Below are 23,280 nucleotides of genomic sequence, written 5' to 3'. Positions count from 1 at the left end.
GTTTAACGGGACGAGTAACAGTTTCTGTAGTGTTGTACTCGCGTGTTTAACGGGACGTGTTACAGTTTCTGTAGTGTTGTACTCGCGTGTTTAACGGGACGTGTTACAGTTTCTGTAGTGTTGTACTCGCGTGTTTAACGGGACGAGTAACAGTTTCTGTAGTGTTGCACTCGCGTGTTTAACGGGACGAGTAACAGTTTCTGTAGTGTTGTACTCGCGTGTTTAACGGGATGGGTAACAGTTTCTGTAGTGTTGTACTCGCGTGTTTAACGGGACGAGTAACAGTTTCTGTAGTGTTGTACTCGCGTGTTTAACGGGACGGGTAACAGTTTCTGTAGTGTTGCACTCGCGTGTTTAACGGGACGGGTAACAGTTTCTGTAGTGTTGCACTCGCGTGTTTAACGGGACGGGTAACAGTTTCTGTAGTGTTGTACTCGCGTGTTTAACGGGACGAGTAACAGTTTCTGTAGTGTTGTACTCGCGTGTTTAACGGGACGAGTAACAGTTTCTGTAGTGTTGTACTCGCGTGTGTAACGGGACGAGTAACAGTTTCTGTAGTGTTGTACTCGCGTGTTTAACGGGACGGGTAACAGTTTCTGTAGTGTTGCACTCGCGTGTTTAACGGGACGGGTAACAGTTTCTGTAGTGTTGCACTCGCGTGTTTAACGGGACGGGTAACAGTTTCTGTAGTGTTGTACTCGCGTGTTTAACGGGACGAGTAACAGTTTCTGTAGTGTTGTACTCGCATGTTTAACGGGACGGGTAACAGTTTCTGTAGTGTTGTACTCGCGTGTTTAACGGGACGAGTAAAAGTTTCTGTAGTGTTGTACTCGCATGTTTAACGGGACGGGTAACAGTTTCTGTAGTGTTGTACTCGCGTGTTTAACGGGACGGGTAACAGTTTCTGTAGTGTTGTACTCGCGTGTTTAACGGGACGAGTAACAGTTTCTGTAGTGTTGTACTCGCGTGTTTAATGGAACGAGTAACAGTTTCTGTAGTGTTGTACTCGCGTGTTTAACGGGACGGGTAACAGTTTCTGTAGTGTTGTACTCACGTGTTTAACGGGACGGGTAACAGTTTCTGTAGTGTTGTACTCGCGTGTTTAACGGGACGGGTAACAGTTTCTGTAGTGTTGTACTCGCGTGTTTAACGGGACGTGTTACAGTTTCTGTAGTGTTGTACTCGCGTGTTTAACGGGACGGGTAACAGTTTCTGTAGTGTTGTACTCGCGTGTTTAACGGGACGGGTAACAGTTTCTGTAGTGTTGTACTCGCGTGTTTAACGGGACGGGTAACAGTTTCTGTAGTGTTGTACTCGCGTGTTTAACGGGACGGGTAACAGTTTCTGTAGTGTTGCACTCGCGTGTTTAACGGGACGGGTAACAGTTTCTGTAGTGTTGTACTCGCGTGTTTAACGGTTCGTGTTACAGTTTCTGTAGTGTTGCACTCGCGTGTTTAACGGGACGGGTAAAAGTTTCTGTAGTGTTGTACTCGCGTGTTTAACGGGACGGGTAACAGTTTCTGTAGTGTTGTACTCGCGTGTTTAACGGGACGTGTTACAGTTTCTGTAGTGTTGCACTCGCGTGTTTAACGGGACGGGTAAAAGTTTCTGTAGTGTTGTACTCGCGTGTTTAACGGGACGGGTAACAGTTTCTGTAGTGTTGTACTCGCGTGTTTAACGGGACGGGTAACAGTTTCTGTAGTGTTGTACTCACGTGTTTAACGGGACGGGTAACAGTTTCTGTAGTGTTGTACTCGCGTGTTTAACGGGACGAGTAACAGTTTCTGTAGTGTTGTACTCGCGTGTTTAACGGGACGGGTAACAGTTTCTGTAGTGTTGTACTCACGTGTTTAACGGGACGGGTAACAGTTTCTGTAGTGTTGTACTCGCGTGTTTAACGGGACGTGTTACAGTTTCTGTAGTGTTGCACTCGCGTGTTTAACGGGACGGGTAACAGTTTCTGTAGTGTTGTACTCGCGTGTTTAACGGGACGGGTAACAGTTTCTGTAGTGTTGCACTCGCGTGTTTAACGGGACGGGTAACAGTTTCTGTAGTGTTGCACTCGCGTGTTTAACGGGACGGGTAACAGTTTCTGTAGTGTTGCACTCGCGTGTTTAACGGGACGGGTAACAGTTTCTGTAGTGTTGTACTCGCGTGTTTAACGGGACGGGTAACAGTTTCTGTAGTGTTGCACTCGCGTGTTTAACGGGACGGGTAACAGTTTCTGTAGTGTTGTACTCGCGTGTTTAACGGGACGGGTAACAGTTTCTGTAGTGTTGTACTCGCGTGTTTAACGGGACGAGTAACAGTTTCTGTAGTGTTGTACTCGCGTGTTTAACGGGACGGGTAACAGTTTCTGTAGTGTTGTACTCGCGTGTTTAACGGGACGAGTAACAGTTTCTGTAGTGTTGTACTCGCGTGTTTAACGGGACGGGTAACAGTTTCTGTAGTGTTGTACTCGCGTGTTTAACGGGACGTGTTACAGTTTCTGTAGTGTTGTACTCGCGTGTTTAACGGGACGAGTAACAGTTTCTGTAGTGTTGTACTCGCGTGTTTAACGGGACGGGTAACAGTTTCTGTAGTGTTGTACTCGCGTGTTTAACGGGACGAGTAACAGTTTCTGTAGTGTTGTACTCGCGTGTTTAACGGGACGTGTTACAGTTTCTGTAGTGTTGTACTCGCGTGTTTAACGGGACGAGTAACAGTTTCTGTAGTGTTGTACTCGCGTGTTTAACGGGACGGGTAACAGTTTCTGTAGTGTTGTACTCGCGTGTTCAACGGGACGAGTAACAGTTTCTGTAATGTTGTACTCGCGTGTTTAACGGGACGGGTAACAGTTTCTGTAGTGTTGTACTCGCGTGTTTAACGGGACGAGTAACAGTTTCTGTAGTGTTGTACTCGCGTGTTTAACGGGACGGGTAACAGTTTCTGTAGTGTTGTACTCGCGTGTTTAACGGGACGGGTAACAGTTTCTGTAGTGTTGTACTCGCGTGTTTAACGGGACGAGTAACAGTTTCTGTAGTGTTGTACTCGCGTGTTTAACGGGACGAGTAACAGTTTCTGTAGTGTTGTACTCGCGTGTTTAACGGGACGGGTAACAGTGTTTTGTCTCTCTCCGCGTCTCAGGGCAGCTGACGATGATCGTAGGGCAGGTGGGATGTGGGAAATCCTCTCTCTTACTGGCGGCACTGGGAGAAATGCAGAAGATTTCTGGGAACATCACATGGAACAGGTGAAAACAACATTAATGCAACATAAAGTGACGAAAGGCCAGGCTATATTGTGAATGTAGTAAAACTAAAACTAAATATATTAAAACATTCACTTTAATTGCACTCAAGCTAAAATAAAAGTTAGTGTAAATAATAAAACAAAAAAAATTAAACTAAATGAAAAATAGAAATGTTGTCGTGGCATAACAATGACAAATATTTCTACAGCATTTATTAATCTGAGCTAATGTTAATTTCAACATTTACTAACAAATGATTAAAATAAAAGTTGTATCTGTTAATATTAGTTAATAGACCTGAGCTGACATGAATTAACAATGAAGAAGTTTGTATTAATTAATGTTAACAAAGATTAATAAGTGTGTAACTATTGTACTGCTCATTGTTAGTTAATTTTAGTTGAGGCATTAACTAACCTTAACTAATGGAACCTTATTGTAAAGTGTTACCATAACATTTAAATAATCATATCATATAATAAAACGAATAGAGAATGACAAAAGTGTGTAACGCAAATACAAAAAAATAAACTAAAATTAAAACAAAACAAAACAATCTAATTCATAATTTTAGTAAAAACTGTAACAGTACTTAAGTAACACTGTATTGATCATCAGAAATTTTGAAATCCATTTGTTAATCCACTTTATAATCAACATTAATATATTTTATAATTTAATTTTTGCATTTTTAGATATTGTATTGTATTGCATATAATTACTGCTTCATTTTCTCACAGTTTACCCAAGAGTGATTCAGAAGAAAATGTGAGGTATAATATATTATTGATTTGATTTATCAATATATATGATTTCTGTATTTGCTTTTATTTAAATCATTCATCAGAATTATTCATCTTATTTCTCTTTTGTCTGACAGAGCTCATCATACGAGTGGAAGGCCGTCACTGCCGTAATTACATTATTATTTTCACAGCATTCTGTCCCGATCCTGCATGTTTTCCCGTGTTTTCAGGGTGTTTTTGTGTTTTTCAGGAAGAGAGGTTCGGTAGCCTACGCTTCCCAGAGGCCTTGGCTCTTAAACGCCACCGTTGAGGAGAACATCCTGTTCAACACAGCTCCCAATGAGAAGAGGTATCCCACACACTAGGGCTGCAACAATATATCATATCACAATATATCGCAATACAAAAATACAACAACAAGTATCGTGGATAGTGACGATATGTATCGTGAATGGTTCAACCAAAATAAAACTTACTGTGTGAGAAAAAGTTTTCAGAGTTTGAAAATGTTTTGATAATGTTGAATATAATGTACACTCACCTAAAGGATTATTAGGAACACCTGTTCAATTTCTCATTAATGCAATTATCTAATCAACCAATCACATGGCAGTTGCTTCAATGCATTTAGGGGTGTGGTCCTGGTCAAGACAATCTCCTGAACTCCAAACTGAATGTCAGAATGGGAAAGAAAGGTGATTTAAGCAATTTTGAGCGTGGCATGGTTGTTGGTGCCAGACGGGCCGGTCTGAGTATTTCACAATCTGCTCAGTTACTGGGATTTTCACGCACAACCATTTCTACGGTTTACAAAGAATGGTGTGAAAAGGGAAAAACATCCAGTATGCGGCAGTCCTGTGGGCGAAAATGCCTTGTTGATGCTAGAGGTCAGAGGAGAATGGGCCGACTGATTCAAGCTGATAGAAGAGCAACTTTGACTGAAATAACCACTCGTTACAATCGAGGTATGCAGCAAAGCATTTGTGAAGCCACAACACGCACAACCTTGAGGCGGATGGGCTACAACAGCAGAAGACCCCACCGGGTACCACTCATCTCCACTACAAATAGGAAAAAGAGGCTACAATTTGCACGAGCTCACCAAAATTGGACAGTTGAAGACTGGAAAAATGTTGCCTGGTCTGATGAGTCTCGATTTCTGTTGAGACATTCAGATGGTAGAGTCAGAATTTGGCGTAAACAGAATGAGAACATGGATCCATCATGCCTTGTTACCACTGTGCAGGCTGGCGGTGGTGGTGTAATGGTGTGGGGGATGTTTTCTTGGCACACTTTAGGCCCCTTAGTGCCAATTGGGCATCGTTTAAATGCCACGGCCTACCTGAGCATTGTTTCTGACCATGTCCATCCCTTTATGACCACCATGTACCCATCCTCTGATGGCTACTTCCAGCAGGATAATGCACCATGTCACAAAGCTCGAATCATTTCAAATTGGTTTCTTGAACATGACAATGAGTTCACTGTACTAAAATGGCCCCCACAGTCACCAGATCTCAACCCAATAGAGCATCTTTGGGATGTGGTGGAACGGGAGCTTCGTGCCCTGGATGTGCATCCCACAAATCTCCATCAACTGCAAGATGCTATCCTATCAATATGGGCCAACATTTCTAAAGAATGCTTTCAGCACCTTGTTGAATCAATGCCACGTAGAATTAAGGCAGTTCTGAAGGCGAAAGGGGGTCAAACACAGTATTAGTATGGTGTTCCTAATAATCCTTTAGGTGAGTGTATAATAATGCAATGGGGGGATATTTGTGGGTCCTGATAATGTCTAATGTTACTGGTAAAAAGTGGCCTTCATTATTTTAAATATATCTAGTCATTGACAGAGATCAAGCATATTCATCTAAAATAATTCTGTATTTTCAGCTTCAGAATCATGAATATGTTTATTCTGGTGTCTCTATGTATAGTCCAAGCCTATTCATTTACACACACAATGTACTATCAAATTTAGCATTTTAATCAAAATGAAATTTTTTGTTAACCTTTTATCATATGTCTTGGAGTATCGCAATAATATCGTATCGTGAGTTCAGTATCGTGATATGACATGAGGAATCTTTACACCCCTACCTCACACAGATCCCTGTGATTCCCTAATGCATCCCATCATGTCCCGAACTCCTGATGTTCAGTCATGTGAGAGATGTGTGTGGATGAAAACTGCACAAACACAAAGACTGGTTTTACTCTCGGGCCAGAGGCGGAAGAAAAAAAGCAGAAGTTTTGTCTGCTTTACAGATTAACAACCGGGAAAAAACAGTGGGATTTCAATGGGATTCCCAAAGGGCAGTGTTGTCAGCGGGAAACAAATATTAGAGCTTGTCCACGAGGTTTTATGTTATGTTAGTGTATCTGTGCTGGAGCTTCTCTTACAGTTCTCCATTTACAAACGTGAAGTTCCCCGCTGGTTTACACTGCTATTTTACTGTCAATGATAGATTAGATTTTGTTTTAAAATTTTGTTTTAATTTTAATTGTAAAAGTTTTAATAATTGTAATCATTGTTGTCTATACAGTTGCCATTTATTTGTATGTTAGTTTATTTAGTTTTAGCTATTTTAGTACTTCAACTTAAATTTAAGCAACTTGGCAACTAGATGAAATAAAATAAGTTTAATTATTTATTTATTTTCAGTCAGTGCATATTTGACTATATATATATATATATATATATATATATATATATATATATATATATATATTGTTGAATTTACTTTGAAACAATTTTAACTCAGAAATTGCTAGTAAATTTCACAAAAAAATTCAAAGAAACGGCAAGTAACACATTGAATGAAACAAAGTTTTGAAGTAGAAAGACTAAAATACTGTAGTATTTTCTTGTAAAACATACTCCAATAATCTGTTTTAATTGCTGTTTATTTATTTATTTATTTATTTATTTTTTTGCGGAGTACTGTAGTTTCATCCTTTTGAACTACCTTAAAGCTAACTTTAAATGTTCCTACGAGCCAAAAATAAAAATAAAAATCATAAATGCTTAAAAGAATGTGAGTGCGACATGAAAAAATGTGTGTTTTTTTAACAGGACATGTTATAAACAATAAATCTGGTATCAAATATGATACACTACTGCTACTACTAATGTGTTGGATTGACAGTTCAATGTGAAAAGCTTGTAAACTGTTTGAGACGTGTGTAATGATTGAGCTGTTGTTGGTCAGATATAAGGAGGTGATGGAGGTCTGTCAGCTTCAGCCCGACATCGACACACTTCCACAGGGAGATCAGACGATGATTGGAGAGAGGGTACGTCTGACACACACTAATCCAAACACATATTCTGCTCTTATTCTGCTTATATCTGTCTGAACTAGTGGTGGAACGGATCACACAATTCACGGTTCGGATCATTTACGCTTTTTGAGCCATGGATCGGATCATTTTTCGAATCATCTAATAAAAAAAAATAAAAAAATATATATATAGTTATAAATATAGTTTTAAATATAGTTTCATCTTTGTTAAAGCTGTATTTTGTTGTTTTATTAACATTAATGACACAGACAATAGTTGGAATATTAGGCTGCTCTCACTTTAAGATATAAACTGACAAACACTCTTACTCTTTCTCTCTCTCTCTCTCTCTCTCTCTCTCTCTCTCTCTCTCACTCTTTCTCTCTATCTCTATCTATCTTCATCTCTCCATCTCTCTCTCTCTCTCTCTCTCTCTCTCTCTCTCTCTCTCTCTCTCTCTCTCTCACTCTTTCTCTTTCTCTCTATCTATCTTCATCTCTCTCTCTCGCTCTCTCTCTCTCTCTGCGCACAGATAACATGCGAGTATAAACTTTCACTCTATGATGGTTAAATTTAGCAGTTAATCCACGATCATGCGTGCCGAACCGTGACCTGATCCGTACGGATCACGGATCAACTGTGACCCGTTCCACCCCTAGTCTGAACTGGTGTTGATGTCCCGGGTCCAGGGCATCATCCTCTCCGGAGGCCAGCGTCAGCGGATCAGCGTGGCTCGAGCTCTGTACCAGCAGACCAATGTGGTTTTCCTGGTGAGTTCAGAGAAACGTTACGTTCGGCACACTTTCTGAAGCCGCATTCAGTAAAATGAGCCCCATTACCCACACTTTCAGGACGACCCGTTCTCAGCTCTGGACATTCACCTCAGCGATCATCTCATGAATGAAGGGATTCTCAAGTTCCTCCGACAGGAAAAGAGGACCGTTGTCTTGGTCACTCACAAACTGCAGTATTTACCTCATGCAGACTGGGTAAGGAGCTTTTTTATTTTATATGTACAATGTGTTGAATTACATGATTGACTAATTAACATTATGGCCGCCTATGACGTTTGCAGTCATTCCATAAATCGGCCTGAATGGGTCAAACTGTGGAATATAAGTAGAGAAATTACTTGTCATAATATAATTTATGCATTTTCAGAGCAATTAAAAAAGCATCCGAAGCATACATATTATCTGTGGAATGCCAAAGCTGACATAATAATAAATAAATACATACATAAATAAATATATGAAGAAATTTAAAATAATAATAATAATAATAATTATAAATAAATTCATAAATAAATATACAAAGAAATGAAATACATATATACATAAATAAATATGAAAATAAATGAAAGGGGAAATAAATAAATGCATAAATAATTAAATGAAAAAAAATGGAAAAATACAATTATACTGTACATAAAAAAGGAAATAAAAGTATAAATAGGCCTACTCATTTATTTATTTACATTTCTTTGTATATTTATGTTTTTTTTTTTTTACATTTCTTTGTATATTTATGTATTTATTTATTTATGTATTTATTTTTTACATTTATTCGTATATTTATTTATTTATTTTTTACATTTCTTTGTATATTTATGTATTTATTTATTTATTTATTTATTTATTTATTTTGTACATTTCTTCGTATATTTATGTTTTTTTTTGTTTGTTTTTTACATTTCTTTGTATATTTATGTATTTATTTATGTTTTTTTTGTTTTTTTACATTTCTTCGTATATTTTTTTTTTTTTTTTTTTTTTTTTTTACATTTCGTATATTTAGGTATTTATTTATGTATGTATGTATGTATGTATGTATGTATGTATTTATGTATTTATTTATTTATTTATTTATTTATTTATAATGTCAGCTTTGGCATTCCATAATGATCAGTATATGTGTTAACTTGACTTGTGTTGATCTGTGTTGGCCAGTTTTGTAAAGTGCTTTGATTGCATTGATGGCACAGATCATCGCGATGCGGGACGGGACGGTCCAGACGCAGGGAACCCTGAAGGACATCCAGTGTGCCGAACCCGAGCTGTTCGAGCAGTGGAGAACCCTGATGAACAGACAGAACAAAGTAAACAAATAAAAAAAAAAACGTCTTTGATATGATGTGCTTCTAAAATAAATTTAATGATAATAATATTGATGTATGTATATAATTTATAATATAAAAAATATGAACTTATTAATCACAAATAGCTCTCACTTTAGAATATGAATACCGGGAAATGACATTAATTAAGTGCTTTAAACCAACCTTTTATTAGACATTAATTAATTCATATTCAGTGTTCCTTAAAATGTTTGCAAAAAAAATGACAACACTTTGTTAATTACAGTGACAATAAATAAGGAACTCACTGTTTGTATATAGTCAATTATTAACTACAGTTTGTAAACTATTAATTAACTTTAAACTAGTAGTATACTAGGAGTGCAAATGATTTATAAGTGCTTTGTTTCTGTATACCTATTGTAAAGTGTTACCAATAAGGTAAATTAATATTTTATTTTTTTATTAATGAATGTATTTATAAAAATAATTATTTGACATGATCTTTGATATTCAAAAATAAATACATCAATACTTAAATTTTTTTAAGTAAATGCAGTAATTAAGGTATTTATTTTTTAAATGCTTCTGTGATATGAAGTTCGTGTACAATAAAATAAAATAAATATTTATTTTATTTTGTATTCTTTTTTTATTTATTCATTAAATATTAAAGGCCAAGTTCGGTATTTTACACTTAAAGCCCTGTTTACAGATCGTTTCTGATGAAATAGAACGGTTAAGATTAAACTTTTGACAGATGCTGCTGTCGCGAGAATTTTAGGTTTATTTCGCTTCCCACCCCCCCCCCTCAAGAATGGTAGTCTATGTGCACTGGAACAATCCTTCCTAAAACGCATTAAACTTTCATTTAAAAAGAGATGAAACTCACCGAGTGGTCAGGGGTGTTCACTGATATGCTCATACAAAAATCGCTGCAAAAGATGCTTTCCAACAGGTTTTATCATAGTTTTTGTCCAACTCCATTGACTTGCATTGAATGTGCTGTGAGAGGTACGGTATTACTCCGCCGCTTCTTCTTCTGCTTCTTCTGTGTATTCAGTGAAATGCCAGTGGTTTGCTTGCAATTGGCAAATGTGCATTATCGCCACCAACTGGGCTGGAGTGTCTATTATTCAAGCTCTCAACGGAAGAATCTACGGGTGTGAGACGTTTGGAAAAATAGATCCACAGTTTTACAACGAATGGTAAAACACCTGTTGGAAAGCATCTTTTGCAGCGATTTTTGTATGAGCATATCAGTGAACACCCCTGACCACTCGGTGAGTTTCATCTCTTTTTAAATGAAAGTTTAATGCGTTTTAGGAAGGATTGTTCCAGTGCACATAGACTACCATTCTTGAGGGGGGGTGGGAAGCGAAATAAACCTAAAATTCTCGCGACAGCAGCATCTGTCAAAAGTTTAATCTTAACCGTTCTATTTCATCAGAAACGATCTGTAATCAGGGCTTTATGTGTAAAATACCGAACTTGTCCTTTAAATTCTTCTTTGATATGATGTTTTATTTGTATTTTTTAATTAATTAATGTATTTTAGAAAAATAATTATTTGATATGATGTTCTTCTAAAAATAAATTGTCAGTACTTGTAATTTATTTATTAAATACAGTAAATTAGTGTATTTAATAAATGTATTAATTTAATTATAAAATGTTTCTTTGATATGATGTTAATTTAAAATGAAATTAAAAAAATAAATGCAGATTTCTTTTATTAATGTATATATAACATTTTTGATATGATGTTCTTCTAAAATAATGTTTTTTTTATTTATGTATTTAAAAAAATCCTTGATATTATCTTTGAAAATGTATTTTTAGTTTTTAATTAATTCATTGATCCATAAAAAAATGCTTCTTTAATATTATGTTCTTCTAAAAATCAAATAAATACATTTTGTAAAGCTATTTTATTTATTTAATACATTAAATGAAGTTATGTATGTATATATATATGAAATGCCTCTTTGATGTGATGTTCTTCTAAGCTAACTAAATAAATCAATGCATGTATTTGATTTCTTCATGTCCTGTGTTGGACTGTATTTGACTAACTCAGGAGAACAGCACAGAACTGAAGAGGAAGAGCTTCAGACGGGCCATGTACTCCAGAGACACTCTGGCCACGGAGGACGAGGACGAAGGTAAAGCATGAAACTCATGAGAAACTCATGCGTGAAACTCGCCGTCAACAAGATGTGCTGAGCCTCTGTTATTATCAAAATTCAGGGAAGATTGAGAAAAACTGTATTATTAATGTTTTTAGGTGCAAGAATTTGTATGCTCTAAAACAATGGTAACACTTTACAATAAGGTTCATTAGTTAACATTATTTAATGTATTAACTAGCATGAACTAACCATTAACAACACATTTGTACCTGTATTTGTTAATCTTTGTTAATGTTAGTTAATGAAAATAAAGCTGTTCATGTGAGTTCACAGTGCATTAACTAATGTTAAAGGGGGGGTGAAACACTCATTTTCAGTCAATCTCCTGTTAATCTTGAGTACCTATAGAGTAGTACTGCATCCTTCAAATCTCCAAAAAGTCTTTAGTTTTATTATATTTATAAAAGAAAGATAGGCTGTACCGAGTCTTTCCGGAAAAAAACGAGCGGCTGGGGGCGTGCCTTGTGAGCGGAGCTAAAGCTGTGCTAATGCGCGGATAACTAACAACACTCAGACATTTGAAGCAGAAAAGCAGTTTTACTCACCACCTGCGGTTCCAACGCACGACCGTGAACCTTTATCATTGGGATAATCCTTAAGCATTAGACGATCTGCAAATCCGGCGTCGAACTGGGCTTTGTTTATAAAACAATCATCGTCGAAATGCAGGGAACAAACAGTCTTGCACAACTCCGTTGATGCTCTGGAAAAACAAACTCCATCCACTGGTCTCTTAACGCTGGGTTCTTTGGGAATCTGTGCAGGGTTGTCTTGCCCTGACAACCAAAAACCCACTTCTTTGGTGACACTGACTTCCCTAAAGCCGAGCAGAGCGCTTTGATGGGCGCACTGCTTTCGCTCTCTCGCTCTGGTCTACGGGTGCGCGCGCGCCCGCGTCCTTCCGGGAGTGCCCTTAGGACCCATATAAGGAAATTCCGCCCCATCTGACGTCACACAGACCCATACTCGAAAAAAACTTTCCGAAACTTGTGACAAACCGGAAGGAGCATTTTTGCCACAGAAATACTCCTTCAAACGTACAATTTAATTTTTGAAACTTTGTCCATGTTTAGCATGGGAATCCAACTCTTTACCAGTGTAAAAAACTCAGTATGCATGAAATAGCATTTCACCCCCCCTTTAAGATTTTAATAAAGCATTAGTACATTTTGAAATTAACATGAACAAATATTAATAAAAGCTGTATGCATTATTAGTTAATGCTAACTAATGAACCTTATTGTAAAGTGTTAACAAAACACTTGCTCGTCCTCTGACAGGTCATTATCAAATCATTATCATTATCCGGTTACACCCATACACAAAAGAAATATATTTGAAATATATTTTCAAAATATATTTTTGGAATATATGCAAATATTTGAAATTGGCCCAATAAATATATTTTAGTTAAATATATGTAAATATATTCATTTGAAATTTAAAAAGTTAACATTTTCACAAACAAACAACACATTTTCAGTTTATTTTTAGATAGACCACTTCAGCCGTGGATGTGGGCATGGGAGAGCAGTGCTCTACCACTTCCCCTCCCACATTTTTCCTACTGGTCGGGGATCGAACCGGCAACCCTTCGGTTACAAGCCTGAAGCCCGAAGCCCTAACCAGTAGGCCACGGCTGCCCCTTTACTGACTTTATTGGCCTAAAATGACAATTTTATGTAGGAAATAACAGTTATTTAATAGTGTGTGTATGCAGTGTTAGACACTGAGTTCTATCTATTGTTTAAGTGCACTTCACTGTTGGAGTGTCACTGTTATACTTGCATCATAAATATTGTGCATATTTTCAATATTTAAATGACTTCAGGAAAGATGTCAATAAAACAACAATAAATCTAATAATTGCACTTAGTGTTAGGTACGTGCCACCTAATATGGCCTAATAGTCCTAGGAAAGCAACTATCTGTCATTTTACATAGCAGTCATTTAAATGTAAGTACAGTATTTATTATAGCTGTGTGTCATAATACAGTAGTGAAATACAGTAGCCTACTGTTGTGTATAGGGGAAAAGGTAGAGGAATTACTATGATCAAAATACATTTTTGACCCTTCTTTAGCAAGCTAAACATTTTATGACCATATATTTTGTCATATATTTTACATGTTATAAATGTAAATATATTTCACACTTAACATCATATATTTTTGTTATATTTCAGAATATATTTCAAAATGATAAATATAAGTGAACAACAATGCAAATATATTTCAGTGTATTTGGAATATATGCCACATATATTTTTGACACTTTAAAATATATTTCAGTATTTTTTTTTTCTGTATGGGCATAACCAACAGTTTTCTGAAATGCCATCTCGTGTGCAGCATTGCATCTGTCGTTGTGTGATCAGTGTGTTTGTCTTCAGTTCTGCAGTGTGACTCTGATGTGTGTGTGTGTTGGACTCGTGGGATTGACCCAGCGGCTGATGTCTCTGTTAGTGAACTGAAAGGTCTGAAAGACTCAATGGCATGTGAATGCTTTGAGCGGATGAATAGCATGATGTTAAAAACACCAGTGAATCCACTATAATGCAACAAGCTCGAGTTATGTAATGCATCGACAACAATACAATACACAAAGCGTTACTGCGCTCCTGTGAGCTTTAATAATAAAATGAGGTGTTCAGTATGTAGGTGGAATTTTTTTAAAGTGCTTTATATCCACGGGAAACCCAAGGATACGCTTCTGTTATGGCATTGGTGATGCTCATTATATCCCGTCCTGCATTATCTCCACGGTCATGATGACATTCACAATCCTGTGCGAGTCTGAGGCTTGAAATGCATGAAGTGTTTGAGAAATAGATGCACTTCTCCCTCTTCCTCGTCACGCATGTGTTCATTTCTGCTGTCGTTCTGCATGTTTATTCAATCATCCTTCTGAGAGAACGACTCTGTTTAAATTAAATCATTGCTTCCAGATCAGCTTGTGACGGTTTATCTCTGATCATTGCTTATCACAAACGTTTGCTTTTAAAGGAGAAGTGACTTATTTCTGTGCCACTAGTGTCTAAATGTTACTAAATACATTTTATTTAAATAATTTTTATATTTCATTTTATGTTTTTATTTTATATTTACCGTTTTTTTAAATAGTTTTAGTTAATGACAAATAACTTGACATATACTATATATATATATATTAGTGCTGGGCAACGATTAATCGCATCCAAAATAAAAGTTTGTGTTTACAAACATTACATAATGTGTGTGTATTGTGTATACTTATTTTGTATGCATGTATATATTTAATAAAAATGTGTTATTTATATATAAAATATTTAGATATACAGTATATACATGCAAATATTTCTTAAAATATAAACATGCATATGTGTGTATTTATATATACAAAATAATTATATACAGTGCATTAATCGTTGCCCAGCACTTATATATACATATATACACTATTTGGACAGAATGCAATTCCGAAATTATACATTTCACTTTCATATAATTCGTTCCGGCTGATCTGAGAGTGATCTGTGGCTGAACTCTGCTTAACCTCGGTCAGAATGAGATTGAATGACGTTGTGTTGTGTGTGTGTGTGTGTGTGTGTGTGTGTGTGTGTGTGTGTGTGTGTGTGTGTGTGTGTGTGTGTGTGTGTGTGTGTGTGTGTGTGTGTGTGTGTGTGTGTGTTTGCAGACAGCTCAGCCAGCACAGATGAGGAGAGCCTCAGGGCGGAGCTGCGTCACAGGACCCACCTCCCCTGGAGCTCGTTGTTCTCGTACCTGAGATCCGCAGGCCTGGTCCTGCTCGCTCTGCTCGTGTTCTCTCAGCTCTGCAAACACACACTCATGGTGGCCATCGACTTCTGGCTCGCTCACTGGACCACACACGTCATCTCAGCGCAGATCGAGACCAGTGAGAGGAACTGCACTTTCACTGGGGTGAGAGAAATGAGACATACACACACACACACACACACACACACACACACACACACACACTCACACACACACACACAAACACGTAATCGCAGCATAGATCGAGACCAGTGAGAGGAACTGCACCTTCACTGGGGTGAGAGAACTGGGACACACACACACACACACACACACACACACACACACACACACACACACACACACACACACACACACGTAATCGCAGCACAGATCAAGACCAGTGAGAGGAACTGCACCTTCACTGGGGTGAGAGAACTGAGACACACACACACACACTAACCCGACCCCTAAACCTACCCACCAATGAGCAAAATAATGAGAAAGAACCAAATCTCTTACCACAGCTATGCAGACGACACACAGATCTACTTAGCCCTATCGCCTAATGATTACAGCCCCATTGACTCTCTGCTTCAATGCATTGATGAAGTCAACAGCTGGATGTGCCAAAACTTTCTACAGTTAAACAAAGACAAAACTGAAGTCATTGTGTTTGGAAACAAAGATGAAGTTCTCAAGGTGAACGCATACCTTCACTCTAAAGGTCAAACAACTAAAAATCAGGTCAAGAATCTTGGTGTGTCTTTAGAGTCAGACCTTAGTTTCAATAGTCATGTCAAAGCAATAACTAAATCAGCATACTATCATCTGAAAAATATTGCAAGAATTAGATGCTTTGTTTCCAGTCAAGACTTAGAGAAACTTGTGCATGCTTTCATCACCAGCAGGGTGGATTATTGTAATGGACTCCTCACTGGCCTTCCCAAAAAGACCATAAAACATTTGCAGCTCATACAGAACGCTGCCGCCAGGATTCTGAGCAGAACCAGAAAATATGATCATATCACACCAGTACTCAGGTCATTACACTGGCTGCCAGTTACTTATAGGATTGATTTTAAAGTATTATTACTAGTATATAAATCATTTAATGGCCTAGGACCTCAATATATTGCAGATATGCTCACGGAATACAAACCCAACAGATTACTCAGATCATTAGGATCACATCAGCTAGAAGTTCCAAGAGTTCACTCTAAGCAAGGAGAGTCTGCTTTTAGCTATTATGCCAGCCGCAGCTGGAACCAGCTTCCAGAGGAGATCAGATGTGCTCCTACATTAGTCACATTCAAATCCAGACTCAAAACACTTCTGTTTAACTTTGCATTTAATGAATGAGCACTGTGTCACTGTTTGTCCGACTGTTTATACTGTGTCTTATTTTAGTCTTTATTCTAAACTGTTTTAATTATTTTTAGTTCTTTCTCGTTTCTTTATTTTAAACTGTTCTTTATTCTAAACTGTTTTAATTATTTTTAGTTCTTTCTTGTTTCTTTATTTTAAACTGTTTTGTATATTCTTATTTCTTCTGATTATTTTTAATAGTATGTAAAGCACTTTGAATTACCATTGTGTATGAAATGTGCTATATAAATAAACTTGCCTTGCCTTGCCTTGCCATCACACAAAACTTTATGCGTTTTTACATTTTAAAAACAACTTTAATTACATTATTTGTATACCAGATTTACAAATAAGGATGTCCCTAAAGGAGGTTTTTGTCTGGTTTTAGTCACTTCTGGGTACAGATTTGTCCCCAAAATATAGTTAAGTTACACACACACACACACACACACACACACACACACACACACACACACACTGCAGTAACATCAGGCTCTGTAGTCTCGAGGGTCTGACCGCAGATGTTTGTGTCTCGCTCGAGTCCCAGTAGACTGTGTGTTCACAACTTTTCTCTGGTAAAAGTGTTTCACATTTTCATAGAATTTTCATAATAGGGTAATTCCCGTTCAAAGGTTGGGTCTGTAAGATTTTTGTTTTTGAAATAAATCAAGGGTGAGTTCACACACAGTTCAGGTTTGGTTGGATTGTTTACTATAAGTAACGTTTCGGTTACATCAGTGAAAGCCTATCACCTTCAAGTTCTTACAAAACGAGATAATGGCAAGGGAAGAATAGCACTGTCGTGAGAATAGCACGGACGAAGGGCTAGGCTTAACGCAAGAATACCAAGGTACACTGGGTGGCATATCCCAGGTGGAATATGTAACACAGCGCCTACCCGTAGGGAGGACTTAGAATACACATATGACCTGAAAGCAGGATGCATATGGAAGCTCAGAGGTATCCAGCCCGCAGAGTGGAATGTTTCAACCTTGAGATGGCAAGAGGGGACTTGCCAAAGGGAAAACACGTGCTCGGAGGAGACTTACCGTGGAAATACACATGGGGGAACCATGCTCATGGAGGCACCTAGCCAATCACAAGGGCTGACCGAACGGTTGATGCCTCTGGTGACGGCATCAACAGTGCAGGAGGAACTCAGGGTCTAAGAAGAACTCATCTGAGTTTAATAGCGCATGTATCCAGTCCATGGAGTGGAATGGCACAGCAAGCGATGACACCGAGCAGGTCCTGCTTACCGGCTAGTGGAAGCGAGTACATGAGAGGACGCTGGCTCTACGTGGAGATTATAGAATCTCGCGAAAGTGTTGGGTGTCGCCCAGCCTGAAGCTCTACACATGTCTGTTAGCGAGGCGCCATGCGCTAAAGCCCAGGAGGAAGCTACACTCCTGGTGGAGTGAGCCCTCACCCCAAGGGGGCATGGTTGACTTTGCGATTGATAAGCCAAGACAATGGCGTCCGCTATCCAGTGAGACAACCTTTGTTTGGAGAGAGCCTTTCCCTTCAGCTTCCCACCATAACAGATAAAGAGCTGGTCTGAGGTCCTGAAACACTGCGTTCTGTCTACGTAAGCATGGAGGGTGCGTACTGGACAGAGCAGTGCAAAGGCAGCGCTTGCATGTTCACCAGCTGGTCCCTGAAAGGAGTGGTGGGAGCCTTGGGCACGTATCCAGACCGGGGTCTCAAGATCACGTGAGAGTTAGCCGCCCCGAATTCCAGGCACGCTTCGTCAACCGAAAATGCCTGCAGGTCCCCTACCCTCTTGATGGAGGCCAAAGCGACCAAGAGCATTGTCTTCATAGACAGGAACTTAAGCTCCACTGATCACAATGGCTCAAAGGGAGCTCTTTGCAGGGCTGATAAGACCACTGCGAGGTCCCAAGAGGGTATAAGAGGAGAGCGATGAGGATTTAGTCTCCTCGCCACCCTCAGGAATCTGACGACCAGGTCATGCTGTCCCAAAAGGACCTGCTCCTCGTCCTCCCTGATCTTGCACAGGACCTGGGCAAGAAGGCTCCTCACTGGGGGAAACGCATACTTGCGGAGGCCCCGTGGCCAGCTGTGTGCTAGTGCATCTGTGCCGAGGGTCTCCTCAGTCAGGGAATAAAACAAGCAGTAATGGGAAGAGTCTAGACAGATCTACCTGTGCGTCGCCGAACTGTTCCCAAATCAGCTGAACCGTCTGGGGATGGAGTCTCCATTCCCCAGGAAGTGGCTGAAACCGTGAGAGCTCGTCGGGTGCACGGTCCATCTCTCCCGGGATGTGAATGGCCCGAAGCGACCTCAGATGCTTCTGACTCCATAGGAGGAGATGGCGGGCGAGTTGCGACATACGGCGGGAACGTAGACCACCTTGTCGGTTGATGTATGCTACTGTCGCCGTGTTGTCTGAACGGACTAGTACGTGTTGGTCCTTGAGCAACGCCCGGAAGCGGTGCAGAGCCAAGCGTACTGCCAGCAACTCGAGGCAATTGACATGCCAAAGGTGCTGGGGTCCTGTCCAGGAGGTATCTGTTGATACAACAACATGCCTGGAAACTCATTCTAAGGGCACTCCGGCCCGAAGAAAGGAGAGGTTCGACCACGGGGTGAAGGTCTGACGGCAGGCCGAGTAACTGGTACCCGGAGCGTGCCCTGTTGCCATGCCCATCTCGGGACTCGATTGCGAAGCCAGTGCTGAAGCGGTCTCATATGAAGCAGTCCGAGCGGAGCGGCTACCGCTGCGGACGCCATATGCGCCAGGAGCCTCTGAAATAATTTCAGTGGAACCGCATTCTTGCCCTTGAATTGACTCAGAAAATTCAGCAGTGACTGTGCTTCTGTTCATTACATGCCCACCAATAGAGAGGATTCCCTATGGTGGGAATATCAGGCATCTGAAAAAAATCCTGACTCTCATCTTCACTGGTTGTTGGCTGCTTTGTTGTAGGATTTCGGCTTTTGTAGTTACATCCAAAGACCTTTTTTTTATGCTCACTGGGCAACGCATTGGTTGTCCCGCTGCAGCCCACGGCAACCTCCTGTTCACCTGTTGGGATAGTGAAATATGCATCAAGAAGTGGTTTATAAAATAAATTAATTAACAAAATACCATTTACTATGGATTATTAGCTCACCTGAAGTTTCTGAATGCTTTGTCTTGCTTGCGAGATGAGCTTTGACATCCTCTCTGGCTTTCTCTGGTAGAAACAGCAAACACTTAAACCGTGGATACAGCATGCATGCACTAATAGGTAGAGATTTGGCTTCGGTTTCAGAGTCCAGTTTAAACCGCATAACCAGCTGTTACCGAACTGTCTCTTTGAATGCCTGAGTGGCTGTGAGATCACCCACGCTGGGCCGCAGAGTGTTTTCTGTCAGATTGATAAGCACTGGATATAGAAAGGACAGGCCGACGTGCAGCTCTCCACACATGATTGTTGTCGCCTTAGCTAGCGGACTCAGTATGGGAAGCAGCTGTTCAATCAGATCCCAGCAAGATGACTTTATTGCCAGAGTTTTTCGATACTGGACATTACTTACCGCTTCGTCAGCGAGTGCAGCTGTCGAATGTGGAATTCCATCTAGTAGCACAATCACTTTGGAGTTTTCTCCCTCTGATGGATAGCTGCTCCTGACGTGCTTTCAATGCGCGGGTCGCCACTGAAGAGTGACGGAAGTGATTGACGACACGCCTGGCAGCGTCAATGGCCTTCGAAACCACAGGTAAATCCAAACCTGCCTTAACTGCAAGCTGTAACGTGTGTCCGCTGCAACCAATGTGGTGGGGCAAGGCCTCACAGATTTCCATGGCCAAGTTCATATTGTTTGCATTGTCATGTGTATCTCCCACTCATTAATGGTTTCTGTGAGCTTCTGTGCAATGTTGACAGCAGTGTGTCTCCCTGGCATGATAGTGGTGCCTAACACCCTTGATTTCATCTCCCATAGTTCATTGATGTAGTGAGCCGTTATTGTTATATATGGATCCATGGTGCAAGAAGTCCAGAGATCAGTAGTGAGGGAGACGTTCTTGCCTTTCATTTCAGACGCAATGTCCGCTTTTAGAGAGTCGTATTTGTGGCCAATTTCTTTCCAGAGTGTAGCATTCGATGAAACGGTGTAACTGGGTTCAAAGAAGTTGATAATTCCCCTGAATCCCTCTCCTGAAACTGCAGAGAGTGGTCTTATATCCTTCACTATAAAATCCACGAGTAAATCTGTTATTACCTGTCTTCTCCTCTCTGTAATCGGGCATTTACAGAATTCACCAATGCTTGTTTGCTTCGTGGTGTGCGTCTCACTAACATTTGCCTTCGTTGTTGGATGTTTCAGTAGTAGGTGGTTGTGCTTAGCTGTCGTACTGCTGTTGTATTTTAAAGTAGTCTTACAGAGTTGGCAAATTACGATACTTTTGCCATTCTTGATGAAATACTTCCACACATCTGACGGTCACCATTCTAAATTAATTTATGGTTAATGCACGCTCGAGTAGTCGATTGTTTCCGACAGCACCGACTAGTGGTTGAAGTAGTCGATCTCTCGACTACTCGACTACTCGACTAGTCTATGCAAGCCCTAGTGAACACACACTTATACTTTTATTCAGAAAGGACACATTAAATCAAAAGTGACAAAGACATAATGTTACAAAAGATTTTGATTTCTAATAAATGCTATTTTTTGAACATTCTGTTCATGAAATAATTCTGGAACATAAAATAAATATCACTGTTTGCACAAAAATATGAAGCTGTTTTCAACACTGATAATAATCATAAATGTTTCTTGAGCATCAAATCACCATATTAGAATGATTTGAGTAATGATGCTGAAAATTCAGCTTTGATCACAGGAATAAATTACACTTTACTATATATTCACATAGAAAACTATGGAAGCTTGTTTCAGCCACAGAATAAAACATATTAAAAGATAATTGTAACTTTTTATCTCACAATTGTGAGTTTATATCTCACAATTCGGACATGTTTTCTCAGAATTGTGATATAAACTCGCAATTGTGAGTTATAAAGTCCAATTCTAAGGAAAAATATTGACTTTCCGCCACTTAACTAACGTTAACATTAAATTAACGTAATTGCGATTTTTTCCTTCTTCTCAGAATTGCATGTTTCTATCTCATAATTATGACTTTATAACACGCAATTGGGATATAAAGTTAGAATTGCGATATAAAAAGGTTGCACTTAACGTTTTATTTTTTTATTCTGTGGCAGAAACCAGCTTCCATAGAAAACAGCTTAAAATGCAATAATATTTTACAATTTGTACTGTATTTTTGATCAAATACAGTAAATGCAGCCTTGGTAAGCAGAAGAGACTTCTTTCAAACATACTAAGAATTCGTTCCATCCTCAAACTTTTGAGCGTCTTTAGTTATTAGTAAAATACTGCTTTAATAATAATAATAATAATAATAATACATTTTATTTGTTGTCGCCTTTCAAGACACCCAAGGACACCTTACAGAACCAAAAACAAACAAAACATTAATGCAAGCTCAACAATAATATCAATAGTAAAATTAAAATAATAAGTACAATCAAGATGTTAAAACTTTAAGAATGATTGTGTGTTTTGAGTTAATCATGTTTCCCATCTTCCGTTCAGGACTGTGTGTTCCAGCACTCGCTGTACCTGCAGGTGTTCAGTGTGTTGTGTGTTCTGGGGATCGTCCTGTGTCTCGTCACGTCTCTGGCGGTCGAGTGGATGGGTTTACGAGTGTCCAGAGAGCTTCACTGCAGCCTCCTCCGCATCATCGTGCTCGCGCCCATGAGGTGTGTGTGTGTGTGTGTGTGTGTGTGTGTGAGTGTTCAGGGCTGCCATCACAGCTCATGCTGACTGAAACCAAATGCATGCTGTTCTGTGTTTCTCCTCAGGCTGTTCGAGACAACGCCACTGGGGAACATCCTGAACCGATTCTCCACTGACACCAACACAATCGATCAGGTACAGCAGGGTTTCCCTCAGCTGCTCTTCTGACAGTTTTGAACGAAAAATGTTATATTTGTTTTTTTATTTTTATTTTATTCATTGGTACGAAACTTGGTAACGGTTTTGGCACTTGCTGAGTGAACACACACACACACACACACACACACACACACACACACACACACACACACACACACACACACACACACACACACACACACACAAATAATAAAATCATGGACATGATTCGAACTGGTTAAATGGTCCTGAAATAAATCGTCTTGTGCTCCTCGGGGTCAAAAATGAGCGCATTGGAAATGAATGTGAGACGAGTTTCCTCTAGTGGAAGCGTTTGGTACTGCAGCCACACACACTCTCACTGAAAGATAATTTTTTTTAGATATCAGGCTCAAATTTGAACACAATTTGTTTAGATTTACGGCTTTGATTTTTTTCACCGTTTTAGAGTAAATCGTGTTTTTGAAAAAAGATATTTCATATAAAAGTTGAAAATAGTATTTTTGCACATTTTTCATAACAATCATTTACAATAAACAACTTTTTCAAGCGATAATCTGCCAAGGTCTATGCTCAAAAAGTGAATACATTTATTATAAAAACAGCGTAAATATAATGTAGTACCATAAAATCCCCTAAAATACA

General features: G+C 39.1%; 1 protein-coding gene across 2 annotated transcripts in view; it reads left to right on the top strand.

Annotated features, from left to right (window-relative positions):
* The window catches only part of abcc8b (ATP-binding cassette, sub-family C (CFTR/MRP), member 8b), an 82,576-nt gene that overhangs the window by 43,225 nt on the left and 16,071 nt on the right, over positions 1–23,280 (top strand). The window contains exons 17-28 of one of the 2 annotated variants that reach the window (XM_079873332.1): positions 3,127–3,232; positions 3,973–4,005; positions 4,113–4,145; positions 4,229–4,327; positions 7,194–7,278; positions 7,956–8,036; positions 8,118–8,255; positions 9,251–9,364; positions 11,424–11,508; positions 15,212–15,456; positions 22,294–22,460; positions 22,563–22,632. In XM_079873332.1, the coding sequence (XP_079729458.1) occupies positions 3,127–3,232; positions 3,973–4,005; positions 4,113–4,145; positions 4,229–4,327; positions 7,194–7,278; positions 7,956–8,036; positions 8,118–8,255; positions 9,251–9,364; positions 11,424–11,508; positions 15,212–15,456; positions 22,294–22,460; positions 22,563–22,632 (1,256 nt within the window). Of the gene's footprint in view, positions 1–3,126; positions 3,233–3,972; positions 4,006–4,112; positions 4,146–4,228; positions 4,328–7,193; positions 7,279–7,925; positions 8,037–8,117; positions 8,256–9,250; positions 9,365–11,423; positions 11,509–15,211; positions 15,457–22,293; positions 22,461–22,562; positions 22,633–23,280 lie in introns of both variants that reach the window. The other variant, XM_079873331.1, reaches the window with a different exon arrangement.

The sequence above is a fragment of the Squalius cephalus genome, assembly GCF_949319135.1.
Source record: "Squalius cephalus genome assembly, chromosome: 6".
In the NCBI taxonomy this organism is placed as follows: domain Eukaryota; kingdom Metazoa; phylum Chordata; class Actinopteri; order Cypriniformes; family Leuciscidae; genus Squalius; species Squalius cephalus.
The sequence above is the reverse complement of the archived record's forward strand: the minus strand, read 5'-3'. Positions and strand labels throughout refer to the sequence as shown.